Source organism: Panthera tigris, chromosome C2 (genome assembly GCF_018350195.1).
Source record: "Panthera tigris isolate Pti1 chromosome C2, P.tigris_Pti1_mat1.1, whole genome shotgun sequence".
Classification (NCBI taxonomy): domain Eukaryota; kingdom Metazoa; phylum Chordata; class Mammalia; order Carnivora; family Felidae; genus Panthera; species Panthera tigris.
The window spans coordinates 5,490,429-5,515,324 of NC_056668.1; the positions used below are offsets into that span (position 1 = coordinate 5,490,429).

The 24,896-nt window shown below is 43.7% G+C and overlaps 1 protein-coding gene across 1 annotated transcript in view; it reads left to right on the plus strand.

Moving 5' to 3' along the window:
- Window positions 1-24,896, plus strand: part of DSCAM (DS cell adhesion molecule) — a 763,813-nt gene that overhangs the window by 513,162 nt on the left and 225,755 nt on the right. The window contains exon 12 of the mRNA XM_042956621.1: window positions 15,827-16,000. Within this exon, the coding sequence (XP_042812555.1) occupies window positions 15,827-16,000 (174 nt within the window). The remainder of the gene's footprint in view (window positions 1-15,826; window positions 16,001-24,896) is intronic.

The following is a 24,896-nucleotide window of genomic DNA, read 5'->3' on the forward strand; positions in this document are numbered from 1 at the left end:
TTTAAAATTTTATGTGCAATATGAAATCATCAAAGAAACAATGAGAGACTTCAATAAACAAATTTTTATAAATGTGTTTTAAATTCCCCTCAAATAACACCATTCAAAGATAAACAAGGATAAGTGCTCTGAACGTTTTTGGCTAGCCTTTCAGACCTGTCCCCTGGAAAATGCATATATCTGTGGATATACCTGTAATTTTGTGGGCTCTTTAAATCGATCATATGATTCTTCCTCACTTATAATCTTCCTTCTTCAGTTACCAATATACTGTGAATGTCTTTCCCTGTGAATAAACATGGGTATTCACTATGACTTTTTAATATCTGTGTAGAGCTTACATTAATACATCCATAAGTCCATCTAACTATCTCTTACCTTTGTTAGGATTGGGCTCAGTGACTTAAAGCCATAAGGGTTTGCTCTTTCTCGTATGAGGAGTCTAGACAGACAGTTTAGGACCAGTTTGTTTTTTCCTCTAGGTCGTCAGGGACCCAAATTGCTTACGCCTTTGATCTGCCCCTCTCGACAAGCAGTTAGCGCCACTGAGCTCTGTGGCCACTTCCCCTTTCCCCAGAAGAGGAAGAGCAGAGCTGCCACCCAACCTGAGTCACCTCCCCCCAAGGACCTCTCTGAAATGTCCTTAAATCAATTCCTCTAACAACCCACCACCCAGGTCACCCCAGCTATAGGGGGTCTGCAAGCTGCATTGTAGCTATGTGCTCAGCCACCATGCCCACAGCTTGGGCTATTTACCAAGAGGGAAATATGGAGACTTGGCAACTAGGTGTGTCCAACACAATTGTTGGATAGTGTTTGCTTTTTCCTGGGTTTTCACTGTTGCAAAAACATCACAGTGACTCTATCTCATCAATATTTGTACGTGTTCATTTTTTTTCCAGGGGTAAATTTCTGGAAGTAGAGTCACTGGCTCAAAGAGTAAGCGATTTCTATAGCTTTCAATATGCCTTGTCCACTCGCCAGAATTTTATTCATGTGCACATCCTTCCGCAGTTTACAATGTTGCCTGGTTTCCTGCAACAAAAATAATATCGTGTGTTAACGCTTATTTTTAAATATCTTCCAATGGAATAGGGGGAGATTGTGTAATATTATTTTAATTATACAAGTGACACAGATGTTTCTTAAGAAAAATTTAGCCTTGCTGATGGAACGCGTTTCTGGTAATCAAATATTCACTGAGAGCTTAAGGGCACCTTCGTTATGTGTGACCAAGGGGGGAAAAAAAGTTGTAAACCCAACAGACTTGGGCTGTTTCTCTGAGAGCTGCGACAATCTAATCCTGAGGCTGCAGAATTCCAGAGTAAATCGCAGTGGCTTAAGGGTGGCGATTGCAGGAATGAAACACTCTTTGTGGGAAAATAACATTATTAGAGTCTTGACCTTGGGTCCAGATGCATGAAGTCTAAAACATTCAATTCTGTCTCCTGTTGTTTTTTTTTCTTCCCTTTACATGAACAAACGAGGTCTCTGGTCTAAAGAGATTTTTTTTTTTAAATCAGGGCTTAATACCATAGTGGGCCTCACTTGTGTTCCCAGAAATCCACAACGAAGCACACATATGTCATTTATAGTGGAGGGAATGGGTTTCAGTCACTGTCCTAGGGACCATTCCCTTGTTAGCCACTAAGGCCCAAAGAAGGGCTGCTAAGGTAAGATACAGTTAGTGCCCTGGCCCGTGGCCGGCCTGGGTATCCTTTGCTCTCTGGCTGCCCATGGACAGGGCCACTTCTGACCCCCCAGGGAAGCGTGGTCATGGAAATGTTTAAGGGCAAGGGTCAGAGCATGCCTGGAAGGGGGCACAGGGGAGTGGGGAGTAGTTTGCATTTCAAGTAAGGTTGTCATGGAGAAGGTAGTGTGAGTAAAGCCTTAAAGAAATGGGAGATGAGGTTTGTGTGTGTCTGCAGGGGAAGCACTGAAGGCCTTAGTGCCAACTAGTATCAAAGCCAGGGGCAGAAGTTTGTGCCTGGAATGTTCCAGAAACACTAAGGAAGACACTGAAGCTGGGGCAGAGCGAAAGGAGACCTCAGAGGTCCCAGGAGGTCAGATCTCTCATCAATCATTAGAAGTGGTGTGATGGTGCCATGGTGGGGATGAGTAGGGGGTCATAGTAGTGACAGTGACGCTGTCCCTTTTCTTCCACTGCCATGCTGAGCCCAGAACTAGGAGGCTATTGGAGCAATCCAGGAGGGGTGGTGGGTCTGCCCATCCCCCCTGCTGTGTTGAACGTAGACCATGGGAAGGCAGGACTCGCGGCAGGAGCCCATTAGGAGGCCTGAGCTGTGATGTGGCTTGGATCAGGGTGACAACAGTGCAGGAGGATCAGCAGTTCAGAATCTACAGCCTGATGGGCTGGTGTGAGTGTGGGTGAAGGGACAAAGCCTCTGAGAATAGATGGAGCCATGCTGGGGGGGCAGATTGGGTCATGGTCAGTATGGGAGTGTGAGCCTCTCTGTAGACATACTCGTCAATTCCCAAGATAAGCAATGAGGAATTTCCCAGGTATACTTTTTTTTAAATGAGTGCTTTCTCTGCTGTCATAGCTTTTACCTTCCACCTGTTGGCCGCCATATACCCAACTTGAGATTTACCTCCATTCCGTGACCTGGGCCCTGTGCTATCCCTATCCTTAGCCATAGTGTTTCCAGCGAGCAGTATTCCAAGCTCTGCTTTACTCAAAATGGTATGTCTGTGTCTTTTCACACATAAATCCAGTTTGGCCTGTAGGAGATGGGTGGCTCACATTATCGTCCAGGAGGAAACCGAGGCTGCCTGACTTCCCGGTAGAAGGGACTTAATCATCTTCCTGCATGTACCGAAGAGCTGACTTTGGAGTCTGGCGAATGTACAGTCTGTGCCTTGATGTCATTCATTTGGGGTCAGTTTTCCCACAGATGTGGTGTGCTATTTAATATTTAGATTCTTAGCATCTTTTATTTAAGAAAAAAATCTCTTACGTTACGTCTGTAAATATTTGTTCTCTTCCCTTTTCCATTTGCTTCTGCAGGGTCTCCACATTTTTACCTTAATGTATATTTTCTACATCTTTTACTCAAGCAAATTTGTTCTTCTTTGCACAATTTTTCCTTCCCATTTGTGATTTTACTTTTTCTTCTTCTTTCGCCACTTCTGCCCGTTCATATTTCACTCTTTCTGGGGCCCTCACTTCCTAGGCAAGTGACTGGTTCACAGAGTTCATCTAACTCATGGCAGCATTCTTCTGGTGTGATCCCATGACCCGCTTTCTTTTCCTGTGTCTGTCTTCCAGTGTTCTTACAGTGTCTTTGCTTCCTTTTGAGAACTCCCATTCCAGGAAAATTCAGATCCCTAGAAAGAGAACGCTGTGTGCAGCTATCTGGTTCTGCACTTAATGCTGCCTGTCTGATTCTAAGAGCCACAGCAGGTGCAGGGAAGCCTCTGCCCGACCCAGCCTGGGCACACTGGTGCTGGTTTTGCCCCTCGCTGTGCCCCCACCTTAACAACGCGTCCTTTGCTGATGCTTGCCCACATTCACAGCCACGGTCGTCTGTCCTTTTCTTTCTGCATGTACCTCTGCTCGTGTACACTTTTGGTTGTCCATTTACCTCCTTTGTAGCTCACATTTTCTTTCCCTCTGTGTCCTAATTGTTCTTGTATGGTTTCCAAAAAAAGAAGAAATGTTAGTTTTATGCTGCCATCTTTAAATCTTACACCCTATTTGTTTATATACTAAGCTGTATAAAATTTGGACTTTCTGTAAGAAAAACAAGTAAAGTGGGAATCTAGGAGGAGGAGTTAAGAAATCGTCAGTTAAGAGAGTCGGCAGAGCTCGGACCCAAGACACAACACTGGCTGTGTTACCGCAGGAAAATTACTGAACCTGTGTGAACCACAGTTTCCTCGCGCACGTGTGTGTGTGTGTGTGCGTGCGTGTGTGTGTGTGTGTGTGTGTGTGTGTGTGTGAGAGAGAGAGAGAGAGAGAGAGATAAGATAAGAGGATTAACGTGATGGTTTAGTAAGATGATTCATAGAAAGCATTCATTCTGGTGCCTGGCACATCGCAATCAGTCAGTAACATTAGCTGTCATCAGCAGCAGCTCACATGGGAAGCCAGTTGTCCGAAAACCATTTATTGGATAGCCCAACCTTTCCCCCACTGACATGAACTGCTTTATAGTCTACGAGAAAAGAGCACACAGAGGACTGCAGTTGGCATGGGGCTTCCTTGCCCTGCCCGCTTCTCTCAGATTGCCTTTCTCCGTGCCTTTGCCTGTGTCCTTCCTCCCTCAGCAAAGAAAGTTATGTTCGCACAGGAGTAAAGCTTCTCTAGCCCCAGTTTTCCTTGGATGCTCAGAGCATCCACACCATGTGGCTCATGGCAGTTTCTCCCGTGCTCCGATATCTCCCACTGTCCCCAGAAAGCTGTTCCCCGTTGTCATTTCTGTACCCACAGGTGCAGTCTACCAGAGAGCCTAGCTGTCTCTTACCACCAAGGTCCCAGAAGTTTCCTCTTCTTCTGGGTGTCTACCCCTCTGCCCAAACCCTCCTCGCTCGTCATATATAGGGGCCATTCTCTGGATGTTTTCATGCACTGTGTTCAATTCCAAATTAAGAAACAAATGCTGCACTCAGTACCTGGTCCAACAGCTCAGGCGACCCCTCTGGAGCCTCCTCCTACTTCAGGGGCTGGCCCTAGAGAGCTTCACCTTGATCCTGCTCACCCCTTCTCTCCCAAGGTCGAGGTGGACATCCCGGGGCCTGTGTCTAGGGATGACACGAAGAACACACAGCATGGGGCAAGCCTCAAGTCCCTCCAGTTCTCCTGGGCTCACCACTTCCCTGCCCTCTGTGTGGGCAGAGCGCCCTGAGCCTCTGACCCCATGGGTTCACCCTCTTCCGTGCCATTGGTTTGCTGGACCTGCAGCGATCCTCCCAGCTCCTTCTAGCAACACCTGCTTCAAGCTCATGCATCAGGCTCATCCAAGTTATTGGGGCCCAGTTGTTTTCCAATGTCCTTGTCCCCACTAGCACATAAATGGGTGATGAGAATCTGGAGTTAATGCAGGGAAAGGGTTCAAAGAATCTAAAAAGGAGAAGACAACGCCTCCCTGTGATGAGAGTGGTGAACACAAACCCAACTTCAAGGCTGACTGTGGCTCCCCGTTTACGACACTTGTGTGGTCCCCACGTGGGGACACTAAGCATAGTGAGTTCTTGGGGAAGGACTGTGAGCCGAACAGAGAGGATGGATACTCAACTTAGTGTTTTATTTTCTTCCTTTGATGGTAGAATAAAACTCACTGTGGATGAAAATCTGCCTTCCTCTGCTAAATGGGTGGAGTATAGTGGCCCTAGGAGCTCCTCCGAGGTCCTTGCCCCTCCCAAGGAAGCTGAAATTCCGACCAGCCTTGGTAGAGTCACCAGGACGACAGGCCCCGGGCCCTTCTTGTGCTTCATTTCTTTCTTTGTCTCTACCCCTCCATCTGCCCTCTTCCTCATTGTCTTCCTCACTGCTCTTCTAGATAGAGGCAGCCACACCCAGGGCAAATATGCAGGGGTCTCTTGCTGCAGGGAAAAGGTGGCTGAAGGCCTTTTATGGCAGATACAGCTGCATGATCCCAACACACCGCGATGGCGACCTCGAGCCGTTTCAACACCCTGAAGGAGAGATCATGTGTCCTGTCAGCAAATGCAGACTTGGGTCAGTTCATGGTTACGTCTTCTGCTAAGCGACTCGAGGGCATAGTGTTCTGTCTTTGTGATTAAAAAAAAAAATCCTTGCCAGCTAGGGATAAAGTCATGCAGTTGGCATGCTGAGCTAGTCAACTCCCGAATTGTAGTCACCCCGGGGCAGGCATGAGCTCGCCCACCTAAGGGAGGTGGTTTTCTCTGGATATGGGCCTTCATTATAGACATAAAGGAATTAAGGGAAGGAAACTGAATTCCAAGTGAGCATAACTGATGGCCTCGATGCTGACCCAGTTAGGGTGTGGTGTTTTATCAAGAAAGGATTTATGGGGTGCCTGGGTGGCTCAGTCGGTTGAGCGTCCAATCTTGATTTCTGCTCAGGTCATGATCTCATGGTTCGCGTCAGGGTCTGTGCTGAGTGTGGAGTCTGCTTGGGATTCTCTCTCTCTCTTCTCTTCTCTCTCTCTCTCAAAATAAGTAAAGAAACAACTTATGCTCCCTCTCTGTCTCTCTCAATGAACAAACAAACAAACATTTTTTAAAAAGAAAGGATTTAATACCGGGAAGTAGAGGCATGCAAAATTTTGGCAAGGGTAGGAGAAACTCAGCTTCCTTTCTGGAACCTGAGAAATGTGACAACCTCGAGAAGCCACTTCCGACTGTGGTTGCAGCTGCCTCCGCACCAGGGCAGTGATTTATCCTCCTGGAAGTCACCTTGGCATCTGCCTGTGCACCAACTTGTTGCTTCTCAAGGAGAGTGATGGCTTTTCCATCCCTGCACCTTCTAAACTGTATCCAAGTGCCTCTCACTGGTGAAATACAAACCAGAACCTGGTGACAATTCAGCAGGAAATGGTTTTTCTCAGGCTTCCAGCCCCTGCAATTTAGGGAAGAGATCAGAAGTGTTCCAGTAGGCTGAGGATAGACAGACCATCTCTGATGCAAGCATATGGACAAAATGTCACATGCACATCCTGTACAGCCTGGAAGATTCTTTCTTGGGAATAGCTTGGGCTTGGGAATAGCTTTCCGGCCTGGACCTGGACCAGTGCCTCAGGACCCTACCTCTGTCCACTTCTGGGTTCTTCTCCAGAAGGAGACACCAGAACTTAGCACTCAGTCACTGAGTACCGGTGCCATGGGCGGCTGCTCACCTTGGAGCAGGTGCCATCCTGCTGTTGGGACTTGCTCTCCCCTTCCCATCTCCGCTTCGATCTTTGTGCCCCCTCACTCCCTGCAACCCACCGACTATTCCCAGACAAGGAAGACCACCTCCCTGAGCAAGCAGAACATACTTATTCTTCAGGGAAACACCACCCTCTCCAGAAGGACAAGAGGGATTGTGTTTTCAATTCCTTGGTGGGCAAAGGGACACGCTTCCTACTTTGCCACTGGGTGCAGCCCAGGGAATATAGACAGATCTCCTTTCTGCCGTTCTGCTGTTCGACTTCAAATCAATGTTATTTCAGCCCACTAGGGAGACCCTCTGAATGTGCTCATTGACCAACTTCTTCATTTCTTATGTGGGCATTTATGTGCACATTCACACGGCCTTGCTTCCTTTGGTGAACAGTAATCTGTAGAGCATGGAAATGCATTACTCTTCCTGTTCCATATACGGTGAAATTAAGGATGCAGAGAGAATAAGCTGCTTGCTCAAGGGCACAGTTCGTAAGTTTCCAATGCTTCTGACTCTTAGCCAAGTGCTCTGGCTACAGACCAGCAAGGACTCAAGAGTGGTAGAAAAGATGAAACAATCACCATCTTCGCTGCTGCCTTCCAAGTGGGCGTGCTTGGTGACACTCAGCTATTCTTCCCCCCCTGTGCCCACTCCCCCAGTCCTTGGGAACACTGCTAAGTGTATCTTTCCATAAAGAAGAAAGGTCACATGGTATTAACACACCCAGTAATTCAGTATGTGCCTTACATAAAGCTTTAACATTTTCTTTTCATGTAATAGAGCATTAAAATTGTCCCCACTTGACCCCAGCTATCCACAGAAAATTGGCAGCTTTTTAATTAATGACTTCTGGCTGCTACAGTGTATCTTCTAGCTAATTTCCCAGAGCACTCACCTCATGCCAACAAGATTACAGAATTCTGAATATTGTATGCACTGTGTTATATTTTGCTCTTTATAATAATGATGAACAACCTAAAGTGGATGGCCGATAATTTTATCAAGCTGTGACAAAGTCTACTTCCCTCCAGCTGAACAAATGGGTAACCCTTGGGACTGTTGTTCTTATGGTAGATGAATTGGTTCACTCTTCTGTTTAGCAAGCGTGATCAGATTTATAAATTGTGTAACTCTTCCAGTTAGGTTCACTTCCTCATGAAAAAAAGATTTAATGTTTTTCAAATGCATATACTTTATTCCTGTCTTTGTTAAGACCTTTTCATAATGAGGAGGCTTCTCTTAGTCTACATAGGAATTAATAGATAATCCTATCCAGTGATTTAACTGAGACAGCTGAGCTTAACACTAGTTAAATTTTATATTGTAATGCTTTAGTATAAGTGTGTCAAATGTTGTAAGTATTTTTCTGGTGAAAATTCTTTGAGGAGAGGAAAGCATACGTGTTTTTGACGTCAATGATCCTATTAACTGTCTCATATTCTATCAGCATTTTGTTAGATTTTTTAGGGTGTTGTACCCCATTTTACATAACTTATAAATCCCATTGCATTTTCAGATTTCCTGGTTTTCTGCCTTATGGATGTATTTTTAAAATCCTACGTTTGGCTGAATTTTTAGGTTGTGTGTATTAAACTACATCTGGATCTCTTACTGCAGTAAACTTTGGGAAAGGCATCAATAGCCTCGACAGCTTCAAAACATGGACTAAATTTAAGCACTTAAATAAAAATTAAAGGCTTTTTCAGTAAGTTCTAATAGTATCCTTTTATCCTTGCCCAAAAGAACACGTTATCCATAAAAACGAATTTTATAATTGGTAAAAACTGAATTTTTAAAACATACCGTCAACTTTTACAGGAGAAAAAAAACATATGATCATTTCAATAAATATTGAAAGGCAGTTGATAATATTCAACATTCAGGCCTGACTTTAAATGAGGGGTGGGGGTGGGGGGAAGTGGGTGATGGGCATGGAGGAGGGCAGTTGTTGGGATGAGCATTGGGTATTGTAATGGAAACCAATCTGACGATAAATTATATTTTTTAAAAATAATAAATTAAAATAAAAATAAATAAATAAGAAAAAATGAATTTGTGTAAAACTGGAGTATAGAAATGCTTTATAAGACCCAAGTGCTTTGGCAAATGAAGGAGGAAAAGACAGGAAGTCCAATAGATACATAGGCAAAGGATGTAGATGGGCTGTTCACCAAGAAAACAGGTATAAATTGCCAAAACATGATGATGTGAAAAGATGCTCAAACTTATCTACAGGCAAAACAAACAAAAAATATCAAAAAAAAATTGTCAAAGCATGCAAATTAAAATAATGATGAAAATCAAAAAGGTCAGTCATGTACATGTGTGAGGAAAAATTAACCCTCAGCCAACACTGATGGAAATGAAATCGACGTGTTTCTTAGGAAGCAGCTTAGACATACATTTCAACACTAAATGCACAGAATTCCCCTTCGAGCATTAATCCCAGAGGTTGCCTACCACTCCATTGACTGACTGATAAGTGGAGAGATTCCTTGCAACATGGTCCTTCTTCTTGTGGAGTAAGAAAGACAGAAATTCAACTAATCATAAAATCATCGTAAGGAGAAATCTTTTAAGAAGGAGTATTGTGGGCTTACTGTATGCCATACCATACTTAAAGAATTTCAATGCCTACATCACCTTATTAAGGAGATTCTATATTATCTCCACTTTTACAGGTGGAAGAAACTGAGGAACTGAAAGATTACCTCATTACCTAGTTATTCGGTGTTACTGATGATCTGATGCCTTGCAACAAATTATCCCCCAAAATTAGTGGCATGAGATAATGCAAATTTATTACCTCCCATGTCTGTGGGTCTGGAATCTGGGTATGGCTTAGCTGAGTCCTCCTGTTCAAGGTCTCTCCCAGCACTGCAGTTAAGGTGTTGGCCAGTGATGCAGTCATGTCAAGGCTCAGCCTGGGAAGAGTCTCGTCCCCCAAGCCCACTCGTGTGGTTGCTGTGTTGTATGGCAGGATTCAGTCATAGACTGTTGGTTGAAGAACACCCTCAAGGGAGCCTCTCCATAGGGTAACCTACATTCCCCACAGTGAGGCCACTAGCCTCAGAGAGGGAGGGATTGAAAGAGAGACCACAGAGGCTCCTGGGTGGCTCAGTCCGTTGAGCAGCCAACTCTTGATTTCAGCTCAGGTCATGATCCCAGGGTCGTGGGATCGAATCCCGTATTGGGCTCCATGCTAAGCACAGAGCCTGCTTAAGATACTCTCCCTCCCCGTGCCCCTCCCCACTCACTCTCTCTAAAAAAAAAAAAGAAAGAAAAGAAAAGAAAAGAAAAAAATATACATATGTATATGTAAAGAAGAGAGGTACCTGGGTGGCTCAGTCTGTTAAGTGCCCGACTCTTGATTTCAGCTCAGGTCATGATCTCACGGTTAGTAGGATCAAGCCCCGCATCAGGCTCTGCATGGACAGCTCAGAGCTTGCTTGGGATTCTCTCTGTCTCTCTCTTTCTCTCCCTGTCCCTCTCCTGCTGGTGCTCCCTCTCTCAAAATAAATAAACTTTTAAAAGAATGTTGGGGCACCTGGGTGGCTCAGTCAGTTAAGCATCCAACTTCAGCTCAGGTCATGATCTCACGGTTCGTGAGTTCAAGCCCCATGTCAGGCTCTGTGCTGACAGCTCAGAGCCTGGAGCCTGCTTCAGATTCTGTGTCTCCCTCTCTCTCTTCCCCTCCCTAGCTCACACTCGCATTCTCTCTCTCTGTGTCAAAAATAAACTTAAAAAAAATTTTTAATGTTAAAAAAAAAAGAACAAGGAGAGCCACAATCCTTTGTGATCATAGCTACATGCCCAGTATCTGCCCCACAGTGGGTGCTCAGTAATCAAACAATAAATCCCATTTATGTAAAAATAGAGCACATCTTTATATTCACTTATAAAATATTAGGAAGGGAAAATTATGAGATTGGGGTCTTGAGAAGAAAAAGAGGGCATTTACTTACTTACTTACTATTTGAATTTGGGGCCCAAAATTCTCAGATCCCTAATCTAGGATTCTCATGTTTTATACTATAATAAGTAAACTAACAGATACCTTTCATTAATTACTTTTCAAAACCAATCACTCATTTACTGGCATGTTCATAATTCATCAAACACTTGTTAAAAATCCTCTGTGAATTTCATGTGAATTAGGTTTCTAATGATCCACATTACACATGTTTCTAAATTTGCATTTTTTTACATTTTGATGATTTGTCTATTCCCCAAGAGCAAACAGATTAGGGGTCGGAATGTTTTTCTTCATTTTGTCTCACTTTAGAAAGTATTCAGAAGCTGATACCGGAGAGAGCAACATGTGGCAATTATGAAAGAAAAGTGTTGTTACATCTTTAAAACTTTCCATCCTTGATTTTGAATGCTTTATGAATGAGACATATTTTTTAAAAATTCTACTTAAAATTATGTTATGATATTTCATGCATCAGATGTGTGATAAAATACTAACCCAAATGTGTATTATTTGTATATGCTCCTCCTTCCAACTTTGTTTTTTAAAAAAAAATTTTTTTAATGTTTATTTATTTTTGAGACAGAGAGAGACAGAGCATGAATGGGGGAGGGACAGAGAGAGAGGGAGACACAGAATCGGAAGCAGGCTCCAGGCTCCGAGCCATCAGCCCAGAGCCTGACACGGGGCTCGAACTCACGAACCATGAGATCGTGACCTGAGCTGAAGTCGGACGCTCAACCGACTGAGCCACCCAGGCACCCCTCCTCCTTCCAACTTTGTAGTGATCTTACAGATGTGGGCTTCTTACAAACCAGATGTCAGCCACGTATGGGACATGAGTCAGATCCTACCCACACCCAGTCTTTCCATTGGATGCTATTAGAACACAGGCTGCTTTGTTTGGGTATTTTCTCTGGCTACTTTTGTGCCTCATTGGCAGAAGTATGTAGTTATATAACAGTGTGGCCTGCAAAGCCTACAACATTTATTATTTGGCCCTTTTGGAAAATGATTTCCTAGTATTGTCTGAAAAAATTGAGCATTTTGATCCATGAACATTTCTTTCGGTCTTCATTAATTGTTAGCAAGAACTTTTACAGTTTTCAGTGAGCAAGTCTTACACATACCTTATTTAATGAATTTCTTAGCATTTCATGTTTTGATGCAAATGTATCATTTTTTTTAAATTTCAATTTCCAATTGCTTTTTACTAATACATTTGTAAACAAAATTAACTTTGAGTTGTGTACATCGATGTATCCCATGACGTCCCTAAACTCACTATGTTTCTAGCAACTTTTTGGTAAGTTCTTTTTTATTAAGTATGACTTAGTTATAGGTGTTTTTGGAGAAACCTTTATCAGGTTAGTTCATTGTCTTCCTAGTTTGCTATGAGATTTGATCAGGATGTTGAATTCTGTGAAAAACATTTTTTTTGTATCTACTCACTCTATTTCTGTTTTTGTATGTCGAAGTAGTGAGTTTCTTTCATTGGCTAATTCCTGAATTTAAACCAACCTTGCATTCCTGGAGTAAGTCTCACTTGGTCATAATACATTGTTGTTTGTGTGTTGATATACCTGATTTGGTAATGTTTGGTTAAGGATTTTTATGTCCGTGTCCATTAGGGATATTGGTCTCGAGTTCTCTTTTCTCTTAAGATTCTTGTCTGACTTTGGTATCAGGATAATTCTGTGTAAAATTGGTTTTATTTCTTCTTTAATTATAGGTAATATTTACTAGTGAAGCTTCCTGGGTTTTGGGTGTTATTTGTGGAAGGTTTTTAACTATAAATTAAATTTATTTATAGATATGACTATTAGATCTACCTCCTTTTTCTTGAGCGATCCTTGATAGTTTGTGTCTTTCAAGAAATGTATCTATTTAATCTAAGTTGTCAAATTCATTGGCACAAAGTTATTCCTAATATTTTGCTATTATGCTTTTAATTAAAGTAGAGTGTATAGTGATGGTTATCTTTTTATGGTTATTTGTAACTTGTGCCTTCTCTCTTCTACATCAGTCCTAGAGGCTCACCTACTGTTTTTTTTTTCAAAGAGCTGGCTTTTGGTTTTACTGATTTTTTTATCTGTTGTTTTTCTGTTTTGTATTTCACTGATTTGAGTTTTCCTCCTTATTATTTCCTTCCTTCTTCATACTTTGGGTTTTTCTTGCCCTTCTTGTAATAGCTTCTTAAGGTGGGTGCTTAGATAGTTGATTGGTGACCTTCTTCCTTTTCTAATACAGTAATTTAATGCTACACACTTCTAAGTTTTGCTTTTATCTGTATCTCACAAATTTTGATATGGTGTTTTTATATTCATATGTATATATTCTTTTTTTTTAATTTTTTTTTAACGTTTATTCATTTTTGAGACAGAGAGAGAGCATGAACGGGGGAGGGTCAGAGAGAGGGAGACACAGAATCTGAAACAGGGTCCAGGCTCCGAGCTGTCAGCACAGAGCCCGACGCGGGGCTCAAACTCACGGACCATGAGATCATGACCTGAGCCGAAGTCGGCCTCTTAACTGACTGAGCCACCCAGGCGCCCCTCATATGTATATATTCTTATTACTCTGGTGATTTCTTCTTTGACTCATGAGTTATTTAGACATGTATCATTTAATTTTCAAATATTTGGGTTTTTTTTTCCAGATGTATTTGTGTTATTGTTTTCAATTTTCGTTTTGCTGTGGAAATAGAACGTAACATGTATTATTTTTATTTTATAACATCTACTGAAATTTGTATTATGACTAACAATATTGTCCCTTTTATTAAGTGTCAAATGTGCCCTCAAAATCAATATGTATTCTGCTATTTAGGGTGCAGAGTTCTGTAAATGTCAGTTAAGTCAAATTGATTAATAGTGGTATTAAAGTCTTCCATATTTCAAATCTCATTTCCTCTGCCCCCCCCCTTTCTTTTCCTTTTGAGACTATAATTTTCAGTGTTAGAATATTTGATGTAATTTCAGAATTCCAGGATAACCTATTTCATATTTTCCACTTTTTTTTTAAACTTTGGATGTTTTCCACTGACCTAGGTTTCAATTCACTAATTTTTTTCCTCTGTCTAACCTGCTGAGTAGCTTGTTTAAAGATTTATTCATCTCTTACATTGTGGTATTTGTTTTTATCATTTTGTCTTTCTTATAGTTTAATGGTTTTAATATTGCTTCTGAACCCGCCCCCCCCCCCGTTTATGGATATTAATCATAATTATTGTAAAGTCCCTGTGGAAGAACTCCCCTACCATAGTGATGTCGATATTTTTTTTTTCTGGTCCTTTTTTCTTGCTTTTTTGTGTGTTTCGTAATATTTTATTGAGTATGGCCCTGGTGCATAAAAGGAAAGAAAAGTAGAGATTGCGGGAGGTTATACTTACTTCCAGTCCTTGTTATCTGCTTTTATGCCGAGGTCCTGGTCCCCCCAACCTCTGCCAGAGATGGGATTATTTATCTCCTTGTGGGGCTTCTAACTTTTTGTAACTAATTTCACTTAGTTGTCTGTGACTTCGACTTTCTAAGTGACTCAGAGAACAGTATGATTTTGTAGATGAACAGCCTCTCTTTTTTGTTGTTAGAATGGAAACGACATTCCTTCGTGTCTCTCTCCATTGTCAGCAGAAATGGAAATCTGTTCTTTTAATTGAAGTCTTCATATGTCCTCTGTGGCAGTTCTGTGTTGGTAGCAGCCACCTGTTGTGGGGATTCTGCTTGTCCTTCTTGTTCGGTGTGAAATGTCCCCTCGGTACATTATGAATTTCCCTGGTCTCTTTGGTGGGGCTGGGTTACCTGATCTAGACATGAGGGCAGGGAGGGCACAGCCACGGTCTCTGCCACTGTGAGCTAAGGAGTACCAATTGGTAAGTGATCCGTTTGGCATGGAGATAGCATGAGAAAGTGTCTCCCTTCTCGTGTCCCCAGATGCAAAGCCTGAAGTTTCCTGCAGGTGGGGTATGGTGACAGTGCAACAGTGTGCATGTTCAGCTCCCACGAAGGATCTGGGGCCATGGAGACCAGCATGGGGCTCACGCTGTGGGCTTTCTCCAGGAAGATGGAATTGGTCTTTACCACTGGGTCCTGTCCCCAAATCCTCAGACTCAGGTCACACAGTAGGGAAGCTCTACCAGCTTATCAAGGCTTAGATCACACTCTCCCAGTCTCACCCAGGGCCCCCTGCACAGGGATAAGCAACATAGCAGGCTAATCCGAACCGCCGTCTTCCCGGAAATCTCCCTAGACCACCCTTGGTCCTGCTTTTTATTATTTCTAAAAGATATTTTTTTTCAGAACAGTTTCGTAAGGATCTTCCATATGAGTCATATCACACCTCTGTCCACGGCATGTGTCATCGGTGGCATTTTCTCCTTGAACGACATACTCTGAGGAGAGCGGTGTTTTAATTCTGTGCTGTCTTACTGGCACCATCTGACTTATTTATTTAGACGACATTAAGTGATACTAACATGCACGTGTGTCTAGACTTCAGCGTGACTGTGCTTAGAAGAGAAACCTGCGATACTTGTATTCTCTTTGTACACTCACGGCAAGCAAAGTCTTCAAATGCCCTGTCCCTGGAACATTCCTTGTTTACATTCATAGTAATTCCCTGGGAACACAAGGCTTCTATTTAGTCTCAGGAGAGGCGTCTACTCCTCTGCTGTTCCACTGCGATGTCTTTGAATAATTTATCAGCTACTTAACACTCATCAAATTTGGCTTTTTGTGTAGAAACGACCTGTAACAGTCTCTTACTCTCTCTCTCAGAGTCTGAAGCAGTGTCATTTTAAATAAATGTGCTTCTCTCCAAACAAGAATTTACACGTTGGGGGGAAACAATTCCGCGTATCCCACGACTGCCCTCTAGATGGTAAATACCCCTCACTTCTCTGTGCTAAGCTGCGTGAACTTGAACTCACTGTCTCCCCTTGTGTGTTTCTGTCGGCATCATCCTTCGTCCTTCTTGTTCTCCTCCAGGTGCTGGGGTTCCCCAGTTCCAACCAATCGCCCTGAATGGCCGAATTCAGGTTCTGAGCAACGGGTCCTTATTGATCAAGCACGTCGTGGAGGAAGACAGCGGCTACTACCTGTGCAAGGTCAGCAACGATGTGGGTGCAGACGTCAGCAAGTCCATGTACCTCACGGTGAAAAGTAAGGAAGAAGAATGCTTTGTTTTACCTAAATAGGTCTTTTTGTGCTTAAAGTTGCCATTGTCTCCGCACACGTCTGTTTAAAACAAAACAAAACAAAAAACAAAATGGTGGTTGGCTGCAGCTGAGGTTTGAGGTTTTGCTCGCCTGGGACACGACCGAAGAGGAGGGCAGAAATCCAGCGGTTGCAATAGCCTGACCGTGTGCCCGGTGTCTGGGGCCACATGCTCGTGTGCCTTGGGTTCCCTTGGCCGTGCATACCTAGCAGGTGAGTGGGCCTCTGCCTTTAGCGCCCACATTTCTATTCTGTTGATTTTACTGCGGAAAAGCCCAGCGTATGGTCTTGTGTGTGCTCTTTTCAGACAGTCTGTTTCCACGCATTTTATGATTTGCAAGCTGGCTTGTCCCTAGGTTTCCTTTTAGAGATCCTTATGAAATCAAGCAGCCGGAAACCTCATTACCAAAGACACACAACTACAAGACAGGAACATGTAACACCCTGCCTAGGGTCCATGTTGCTGACCCATTTTATAGGAGAGGGCAACTTATAATGAGATTATTTTTCTACTTTGGTAAGTAAACCACCAAAGGAAGGACGTAAAACGGGCCAACTTTTGTAAAGTTGCTGCTTTTTAGCAAATGGTTGGGCGCCTAGTTTACAGCGAATTACTTATGTCTTTGTCCATTTGTGCAATTTTCTGTTAGATAAATTGTGATCTCTTCCAGATAAGGCTTTGATCGGCCTTTCTCTTTTTTATTTTAATTGTGTTCTCGGTAGGCTGGAAAAGACCTCTACCGTATCGCTCATTAGAGGGATTGAATTTAAAAGTGAATCTCAGTGGGTCTTATGTATATGTGCGTGTGAGAGAGAGAGATTTAAGCTGACTGCACAAATGCTAGTATCTGCCCTATTTCACTCAGAATTTATTCTAATCCGCTATTTCCAACGTAACGCTGAAAATATCAAGCTATTTGTTTGCTATACTTTTATATCATGAAGAAATTACAGTTTGAAATAGGGTTGCTTTAAAACATGTTTTGTAGATATCCAATACGTAAATTTGATTCTAAATTTTATACTCTGGAGGAACTGATTTGCAAGAATCTGAAGACAAATTGTCATTTCATATAAATCCGAAGTTGAAAGGATAACTTAAAAAATTATAAATTGATGATATTTGAAGGAAACCCAAGAGCTGAAGACCAGTGTTGGCCAATATTGATCCATCTTTCCCCAATAAAAGAAATATATTTTTTAATTTGATTATATTTAATAGAATATGAATATGTTTGATTCTAAATTCGGTTATATTTTGCCACTTTGAAATATTTTAAAATTATAAAAATTCCGCAAGTCTATATCTATGCTGTAATAGATACAGGGCCCTGTGAAGGATGTGAATACTTCATCCACGGACTTATGTTTTGGAAGAGGAGATAACAAGGAAGTATATAGAGCTTACTAATATTAATGCAAGATGGAGAGTAATATAATATGTGCCATAGTTGTACCTTTCAGGGGAGGATATAACTTTCATTTTGTGGGGACTAAGGAGCATTTTATGGAGAAAAAGTCTTTTAAGTGGGTGGAATTTAAAAATACAAAAGCTGGTTTTCCCCAGATTTCCTCTCTACACACCTTTGATGCTCTTAGTGTGGGGCATGGGAGAGGACCACAGAGATGTCTTTCTGCCCTTAGCGACCTTTCTTTCTTGTGGGTTGATGGGGAATGGGTGTATACAACTGCCATCCAGTGGAATACACTGGAAAAGAGTTCCAAACACAAAGGCGCGCAGACAAGGGCGTGATTTACATTTGTGTGTAGGACCAGCGACTGCACAGTGACAACACATTGATTTAAGTTCAGTCTTAGACGATGCAGTGGGTATCAACAGGTCCAATCCTTGAGGGTGGATAGGGGCGCTTGAGGAAGAGGGAACAGAGAGCAGAGAGAAGAAATTAAAACTCCCGAGGCAGGAGGTAACTCTGTCCGCGTGTTGTACCCTGTACATGGAGGGGGTTAGACAGGGAAACGTTTAATAAAAGTGAGCAAATGTCAAACAGAGATGGTTCTTGGAGGTGGCCAAGTTTAGATTCTGTCAAACCATACAAACTATTAGCAGAGAGATGCTTTTAGGTAACAGTTAATTCTACCAGTTTTTAACCCTTGGTGGGTTTATAAATGTGTTCAGTTTCAAGTGTCTGGTATATTTAACCTTTTAAAATCATACTATTTGAATTCTGGAAAGTAAAAAGAATAATTTAAGAAAGCTATAGAAACACAAAGACAGGAGATATACAACAAATAGAGGTGTTACTCAAATGATACCATTAAAAAAAAAGAAACAGTAACAACAAACAGGGATAACTTCGCTTTTTCTGTGTGTATTTGTGTGACCAGACTACTTAGTGGATTAAAACGGACTCGTGGAGGCAGCACACAGCAATGCAAATCTGCTGCTTGGTGTTATCTATTTTACCATGAAAATAGGGAGGAAGGGGGCGCCTGGGTGGCTCAGTCAGTTGAGCATCAGACTTTGGCTCAGGTCATGATGTCACGGTTTGTGAGTTCGAGCCCCGCGTCAGGCTCTCTGCTGTCAGCACAGAGCCCGCTTAGGAACCTCTGTCCCCCCTCTCTCTGCACTCCCCCTGCTCGCTCTCTCTCTCTTAAAGATAAAAAAATAAACGTTAAAAAAAAAAGGAAAGAAAATAGGAAGTTGAGCACAGAGCACACCCTGGCTGACTTTATGCCCCTATGAACAGTAACATGTTTTATTGTTACTTCTGTAGAGGACAGAAGGGGAGCACTAAGCTGGAGACACACACCCACATGCACATGTGCAGTTACAGTGTGTGCACAGCAAACCCAGATGCCTTCCAGGTAGAGGCAAGAAGAGAAAGAACCATCATCCCATTCTCTTTTATTTTAATCTCTTAACATGGCCCTAAAAATGGCATGCACCCACACCCATGTACACACACACACACACACACACACACACACACACACACACACATACACACACACTGCATTCCATACAAACACAGAAAAATCATCCCAAATGAACTAAAGCTACCTATTCAAACTGCAGCCAGGAGAGGAATGAGAGCATAACAGGGACACTACTGGCCAATCCCTGGGAAAACCATTGCATGGTATCACCAAAAAAAAAAAGGGACAAAGCGTCCTCCCCCATCCCCCAAACAGTTGATTCCAATATTTCACACACTAAAGAATTTCTCTGTATTGTTGGAATTGGTTCCATAAAAGTGGTAACAAGTTTCCTTTGAGGTGGTAACTGCTATTTTGACAACCTCCAATCAGTTCTGTCCCCTAAATGAAGACCATCTTGGGGAAAAACAAGGAATCCTACATTCTGGGTCAAAATTAGGAAAGTCCTCAAAGCCTGTGTGCCGTGGACACGGAGGGCTGAAGTGTCATGTAATTAACAGGGAGCCCAGGGTAGGGTGAAGAGCCCCCCCGAGGTTGCAGCCCAAACAATCTGGTCCTTCTGGTTCTCCACTTCTCATTAGTGATCTCAAATTGCTTTAGTTCTCTGACCCTGTAAAATAAGAAGAATCACACCTTTCCTGGGGAGGGGGGGTATGAAAATTAAATGGGATAATGTATGTGGAGATACACTGTAAATCAGAAAGCACTCTATGTACAGATCTGGCACATACACATAGCAAGTGATCCTGCTGGTTAGAGAGAAGGAAACCGTAGATGCTGATGGTGCTGCACACTGGAATTCTTCCAGAAAACCATTCTGAACAGGAAAATTAAAAGGTTGTAGGGTAGGAAGAGGAAGAGGAAACATGACTTCCGAGATCCAGGCGGGGGGTACTTTCACTGTCCCTGTGATGCTGACCCATGGGGGTGGTGCCTTTGGAAACTCTTATTCCTGACTCCAGCTGTTTATGAATCATCAATAAAATGTTTGAGGATTTCAAACTGAAAAAAAATTGTTTGGGTAGAAAGGAAATTTCACGGCTTTAAATAAAAATTTTACGTACTCTCTCATTTTTATAATTCATATTTTTAAAAAGTGGGCGCAAATATTTCTAAATGTAATAGGACAGAACTTTCTGCCCGATCAAGCAATGTCAGGAAATTAAGGCGGCTTCTTGGACAATAGTCTGGATTCCCAAGGTGGCTGGTGCTGGTTTTATACACATTTGAAGGACCTGAACTCTCCCAACAGCGCCGGTTGCCAGGGGCTCACTGGGGACGCGAGAACTGTGCACTGGCTGAGCGAGCCTCTTGTCTGGGAAGTTCTTTCACTCGGGTGCTTTCAAAAACCACTACTGCACTAGGAGAGCAATTTGATGGTGAACCCCCACCCCCACCCCACCACACACACACACACACACACACACACACACACACACACGCGTTTTTGACATCAGACACATGGAGGCTGTGAGCAGAGATGAGGCAACCAAGCTTGGATGAACCGTCAGGGACAGCGACCAGTGGGATAGAAAAATAACCCTTCAAATCCTTCAGGTTTGTTGGTCTTGCTGTTTCTGGAACCACATTATTCATTATTATCCCAGTCATAGCTTAGCTTTTACCAAAACGCGTGCCCGGAATAGGGACCCGAAACATCAAATGTTGTTGAGGACTTCGGCAGAAAAGACAGAGGGACCGGGCTGTCCTTTTCATCAGACTCTACTTTCCAAACTTTCTGTTTGGCCTCTGGTGACAACGCTGCACCCGCGCCCCAGGCCCACGGGGGCGCTGCAGAGCGTCTCCATCCCCAGACCTTGTGCGAGTTGGGAGATCTGGTTGGTTGTAGTAAGAAAAGAGCTTCCCCAGACCGCTGGATCTCTCAAGGGGATGAGTCGTTGTCCCGAATGTTTCTCCCCGGTGCCAGAATTACATCCTCCCCTCCCCACTTTCTGCCTCTGGGCCCGCATGCTCCCTGGAACTGATCTCTGTGTGGATCTGAGGCCCCGATGCACAAACAGCTCCTGTTTTGTCACTGCATGCAGGATGAAAGAACGTCCCTTACCAAACAGGAGCAGGGTGCTGCCCGGAGAGGTGGTTGCTCTCCGGATCCAGTGATGCCACTGCCTCTCAGAGCCAACCCGCAGGATGTGGTGGGGCCTCGGTCCCCAAGCCTCCCTCGGGCTCAGCCCAGGCAGGTCCCTGGGTATCATGCACACATCTCTTTTTCCTCCAGGATTCGGGCATATAGGCCTTGCAGCTCATGTACACTCACTGTCAGCTTTGGTCAGTCTCCTGGACCTTGGCCATGATATTTCTGGATAGACCTTGGTGATGTGATAGGATCTCAGGCCACTCAAGTCCTGCCTTTGCTGGGGAGGATATGTTGGGGGTGGCGTTCAAGAATCTACCGCCATCTCCGAGAATCCATTCAACTTCTGTGACTTCCTACCCTCACACTGTGTCCCCACAGATCTTTACCCTACACCTCGTTAGCTAAATAAAAATCCCCTCTAGTCTTTGCGATGGCTCTGTGAGACTCCTAAAAGGAGGAGCAGGGCCCCCAGCTGGCCCTCTGTGAGGCTGTGATGGCCTTAATAATTCCTATAAAATGTTTTCCAGGCCCCTCCCAGTCACTTTGACAGGACACCTTTTCTCTAAAAGCAAAATAAGGTTTGTTTTCAGGCTGCTTTGTTCTTAACAGAGCAAGAGAGGACAGTTTTGAATATATAGAATTACTAAATTATAATTTTTTTGTTTCCTAACCTGCCAAAATAGCTGAGTGGGTCCAATGCTGTTTTCCCTGATATTTTAATTCGGGAGTTTCTAAATTTTTTTTTCAACATTTATTCACTTTTGAGAGACAGAGAGGCAGAGCATGAGCAGGGGAGGGGGAGAGAGAGTGAGACACAGAATCGTAAGCAGGCTTCAGGCTCCGAGCTGTTTGTTAGCACAGAGCCCGATGTGGGGCTTGAACTCACAAACCACGAGATCATGACCTGAGCTAAAGTCAGACGTTCAACCGACTGAGTCACCCAGGTGCCCCTTAACTCAGGAGCTTCTAAATCACACTTTGACTCATGGGCCCCTGTAGGCAGATCCCATGAGGTTCTGGGACCCCTTGATATCAGGTGCAAACGTGTGTTTTTTTGCTGAGGGGAAACACTGTGGCCTTCGTGATTCCCTCAAAGGGATGCATGATGCAAGAAGATCAAGAACCACTGCTCTGGAAAAATCACACCCTGGTTGGCCTTGTGTATTTTCCTTGCAGTGTCTCTCGGAGCATTGGACTGGAAGCAGCCAGGCACACAATGAGAGGGTAGAAGGGGCTAAGGACGAGTAAGCAGCCCTGAGCCAGGCACACAATGAGAGGGTAGAAGGGGCTAAGGACGAGTAAGCAGCCCTGAGTCAGGCAGCAGCCTGGGTTCTGTTGAAAACTAGGATTTTCTATTTCACTACCTTTGCTTCATGTCCACACTCTTACCGCGGCCTTACGCCACGTGTGACGTAAATGAATCAAAGCGATGTAACTCTGTGGTTACCAGTCAGGCTCAAAGCTCACACAGCCTGGGCTCCCTCTCTCCAAGCCTCCGTAGATTAGAGTCACAGAAAATATGTCTCTCGTGGGATCCCTATAAGGCTGGCATGACCCATCACTGAAGCACTCAGTAAAAATTCCTGACGTGGTTGTTGCAGAGCAATGGCGGCTACTGTTGTGGTTGATGTTAGGGCTGTTATTATAATTATCATCATCATTCCTAAATTACAGCTTATGACTCCCCCCAAACAAGCCACATTAGTGTCTGTTATAGAGTATGAGGTGTCCCTGACTCAAAAACATCCAGGTGACACATTTTCATGACTTTAGAGTCTGTCAGCCCCACTCCGATGTATTCTACATGTATGCACACACTCATATCCCTCACCCTTCCCTTTTCTGGTCCAGCTGTCAAAAATATCTACACTTTTCATGGGAATGCCTGGGTGCAGGAGCAGAGGATGGGAAGGGGCATGGGAAAGTAAGAATAGAAAAGGGGGGGCCACTTGTCAGCCAGTAGACACTCCACAGCTGTAATTGCCAATGGTGGGTGGCGGCTCCTTCCAGGGAGAGCGTCTTGTACTCCACATAAACATTCGCATTTCACTTCTTAAATGAGCCTGGAATTCTACCAGCTGAAGATCCTTTGGGGTTAATAAGGAATTTGTAAAATGGGAAGACTAAATCACTGTAATTTGTTGCCAGCTCCAATTTCAGCCTCGTCTCTCAGTGTTAAGTGTTGAATTGTGTGCCCCCAAAATTCATATATTGAAGTCCTGACCCCTAGTATCTTAGAATGTGACCTTATTTGGAAATGGCGTCCTTGCAGATGAAATTAGTTAAAATGAGATTTTATTAGAGTAAGGTGGCCTTTAATCTAATATGACTGATGTCCTTATAAAAAGGGAAATTTTGGAACTAGTCATGAGGGCACAGGGTCATGTGAAGAAGAGACAGAGACAGGATAATGCTGCCACCAGCAAAGGGAAGCTGGAAGAGAAAAAGAAGCATATTCCCCTAGAGTCTTCAGAGGGAGAACAATCCTACCAGCACTTTGATTTCAGACTTGGGGCCTCCCGAGCTGTGATAGAATACATTTCTGTTGTTTTAGGCCACCCAGTTGGTGGTGCTTTGTTGTGGCAGGCCTGGAACACGAATGCACACAGTGATAACAGAGATCTTCTGTAGAGTCTTGTGTTTGAGAGAAGCACACTATAACTACATCACCTGCTCCAGCAGGTAAATCCTAATCTGTCTAAACCCATGGATACGAACTCTAGTCTGAAGAAACCACGAGCAGCCTATTCCCTTTGGACATAATTGGTTTAAAGATGGGCATGAGACCCAGTTTGGGCCAACAAAATGTAAGAAGAGACCTTCTGGAAAAGATTTCCTTATTCTTAATAGGCAACTGTGCCAGAGATGCTCATCTCTTTTGATTCTTGGCCCCGCCTGGAGGTGACACCTTGATCCGTGGCAGCCATTTTGGTATTGTTCCCAGGATACAACCAATACCTAGAAGAAGGTAGCATTAAGAAAAGAGGAAAAGTGGAGTTTTACCCCTACTGTACTGCATCTTGAATCCTCTGAACTCATAGTTGTAGAAGACTAATTACTCGGTTGCCTTTCTGTCTAAACCAGTGTGGGTCAAGGCCTTCTTGTTTGCAACTGGGACATCCCAGCACAATAGGTAAGGAGACAGCATCCTCAGAAATTCCTGGGACTTGATTCAGCCATGCTGCTCTCCTCAGCAGTCGGGCTGAAATAAACACCTCTGAGGGACTGGGGAGTTTTATTTGAGTTGAGGAACTATTATAGGGACTCATAAAGCCTGATGCTTTGGGTCGGGGTAGAACAAGTCTGAGGGAAGAATGGCATTGGAGGGTCAAGGACAGCATGCAGGTCTGGGGAACATCTGGTGTCCCCAGAGCAGGGAGGCCAGTGCCTGGTGGAGGGAGACTGAGAAAAACAAACAGGATTTTTAAAAATGTTTCTCAGGATGGTACTCTTCTGAGGCGAGACGAGTGTATTTTTCTCTTTTATTTAGTTGCTTCCTCTTCCTCCTCCTGTTTAGAGACTCCCTTCTACCCAGCAGCTGAGAAGTTATGTGTTGCCTCTTTGGGGTAATCTCAGCTCTTCAGGGGTTTCTTGGTTGATTAAGATCCTTCTTCCCCCACGGCCTTCTGTGGGTGTTGGCATCAGTCTTCTGAGTCCTCAGTTAGCTGTCACCCTCCACGCCGGCACCCACTGAGATGCCTTTATTCCCATCTGGCCCTGGGCCATGGGATCGCTGCCTAGCTGCCCCCTTCGGTCCTCTGGCTGTCCCTTGTCCTTTCTGCCCACTTGTCTGGTCGGCAGTATTGACTGGGCTCCTGCTAGCCTCCAGGACTGTTCTAGACACTGCAC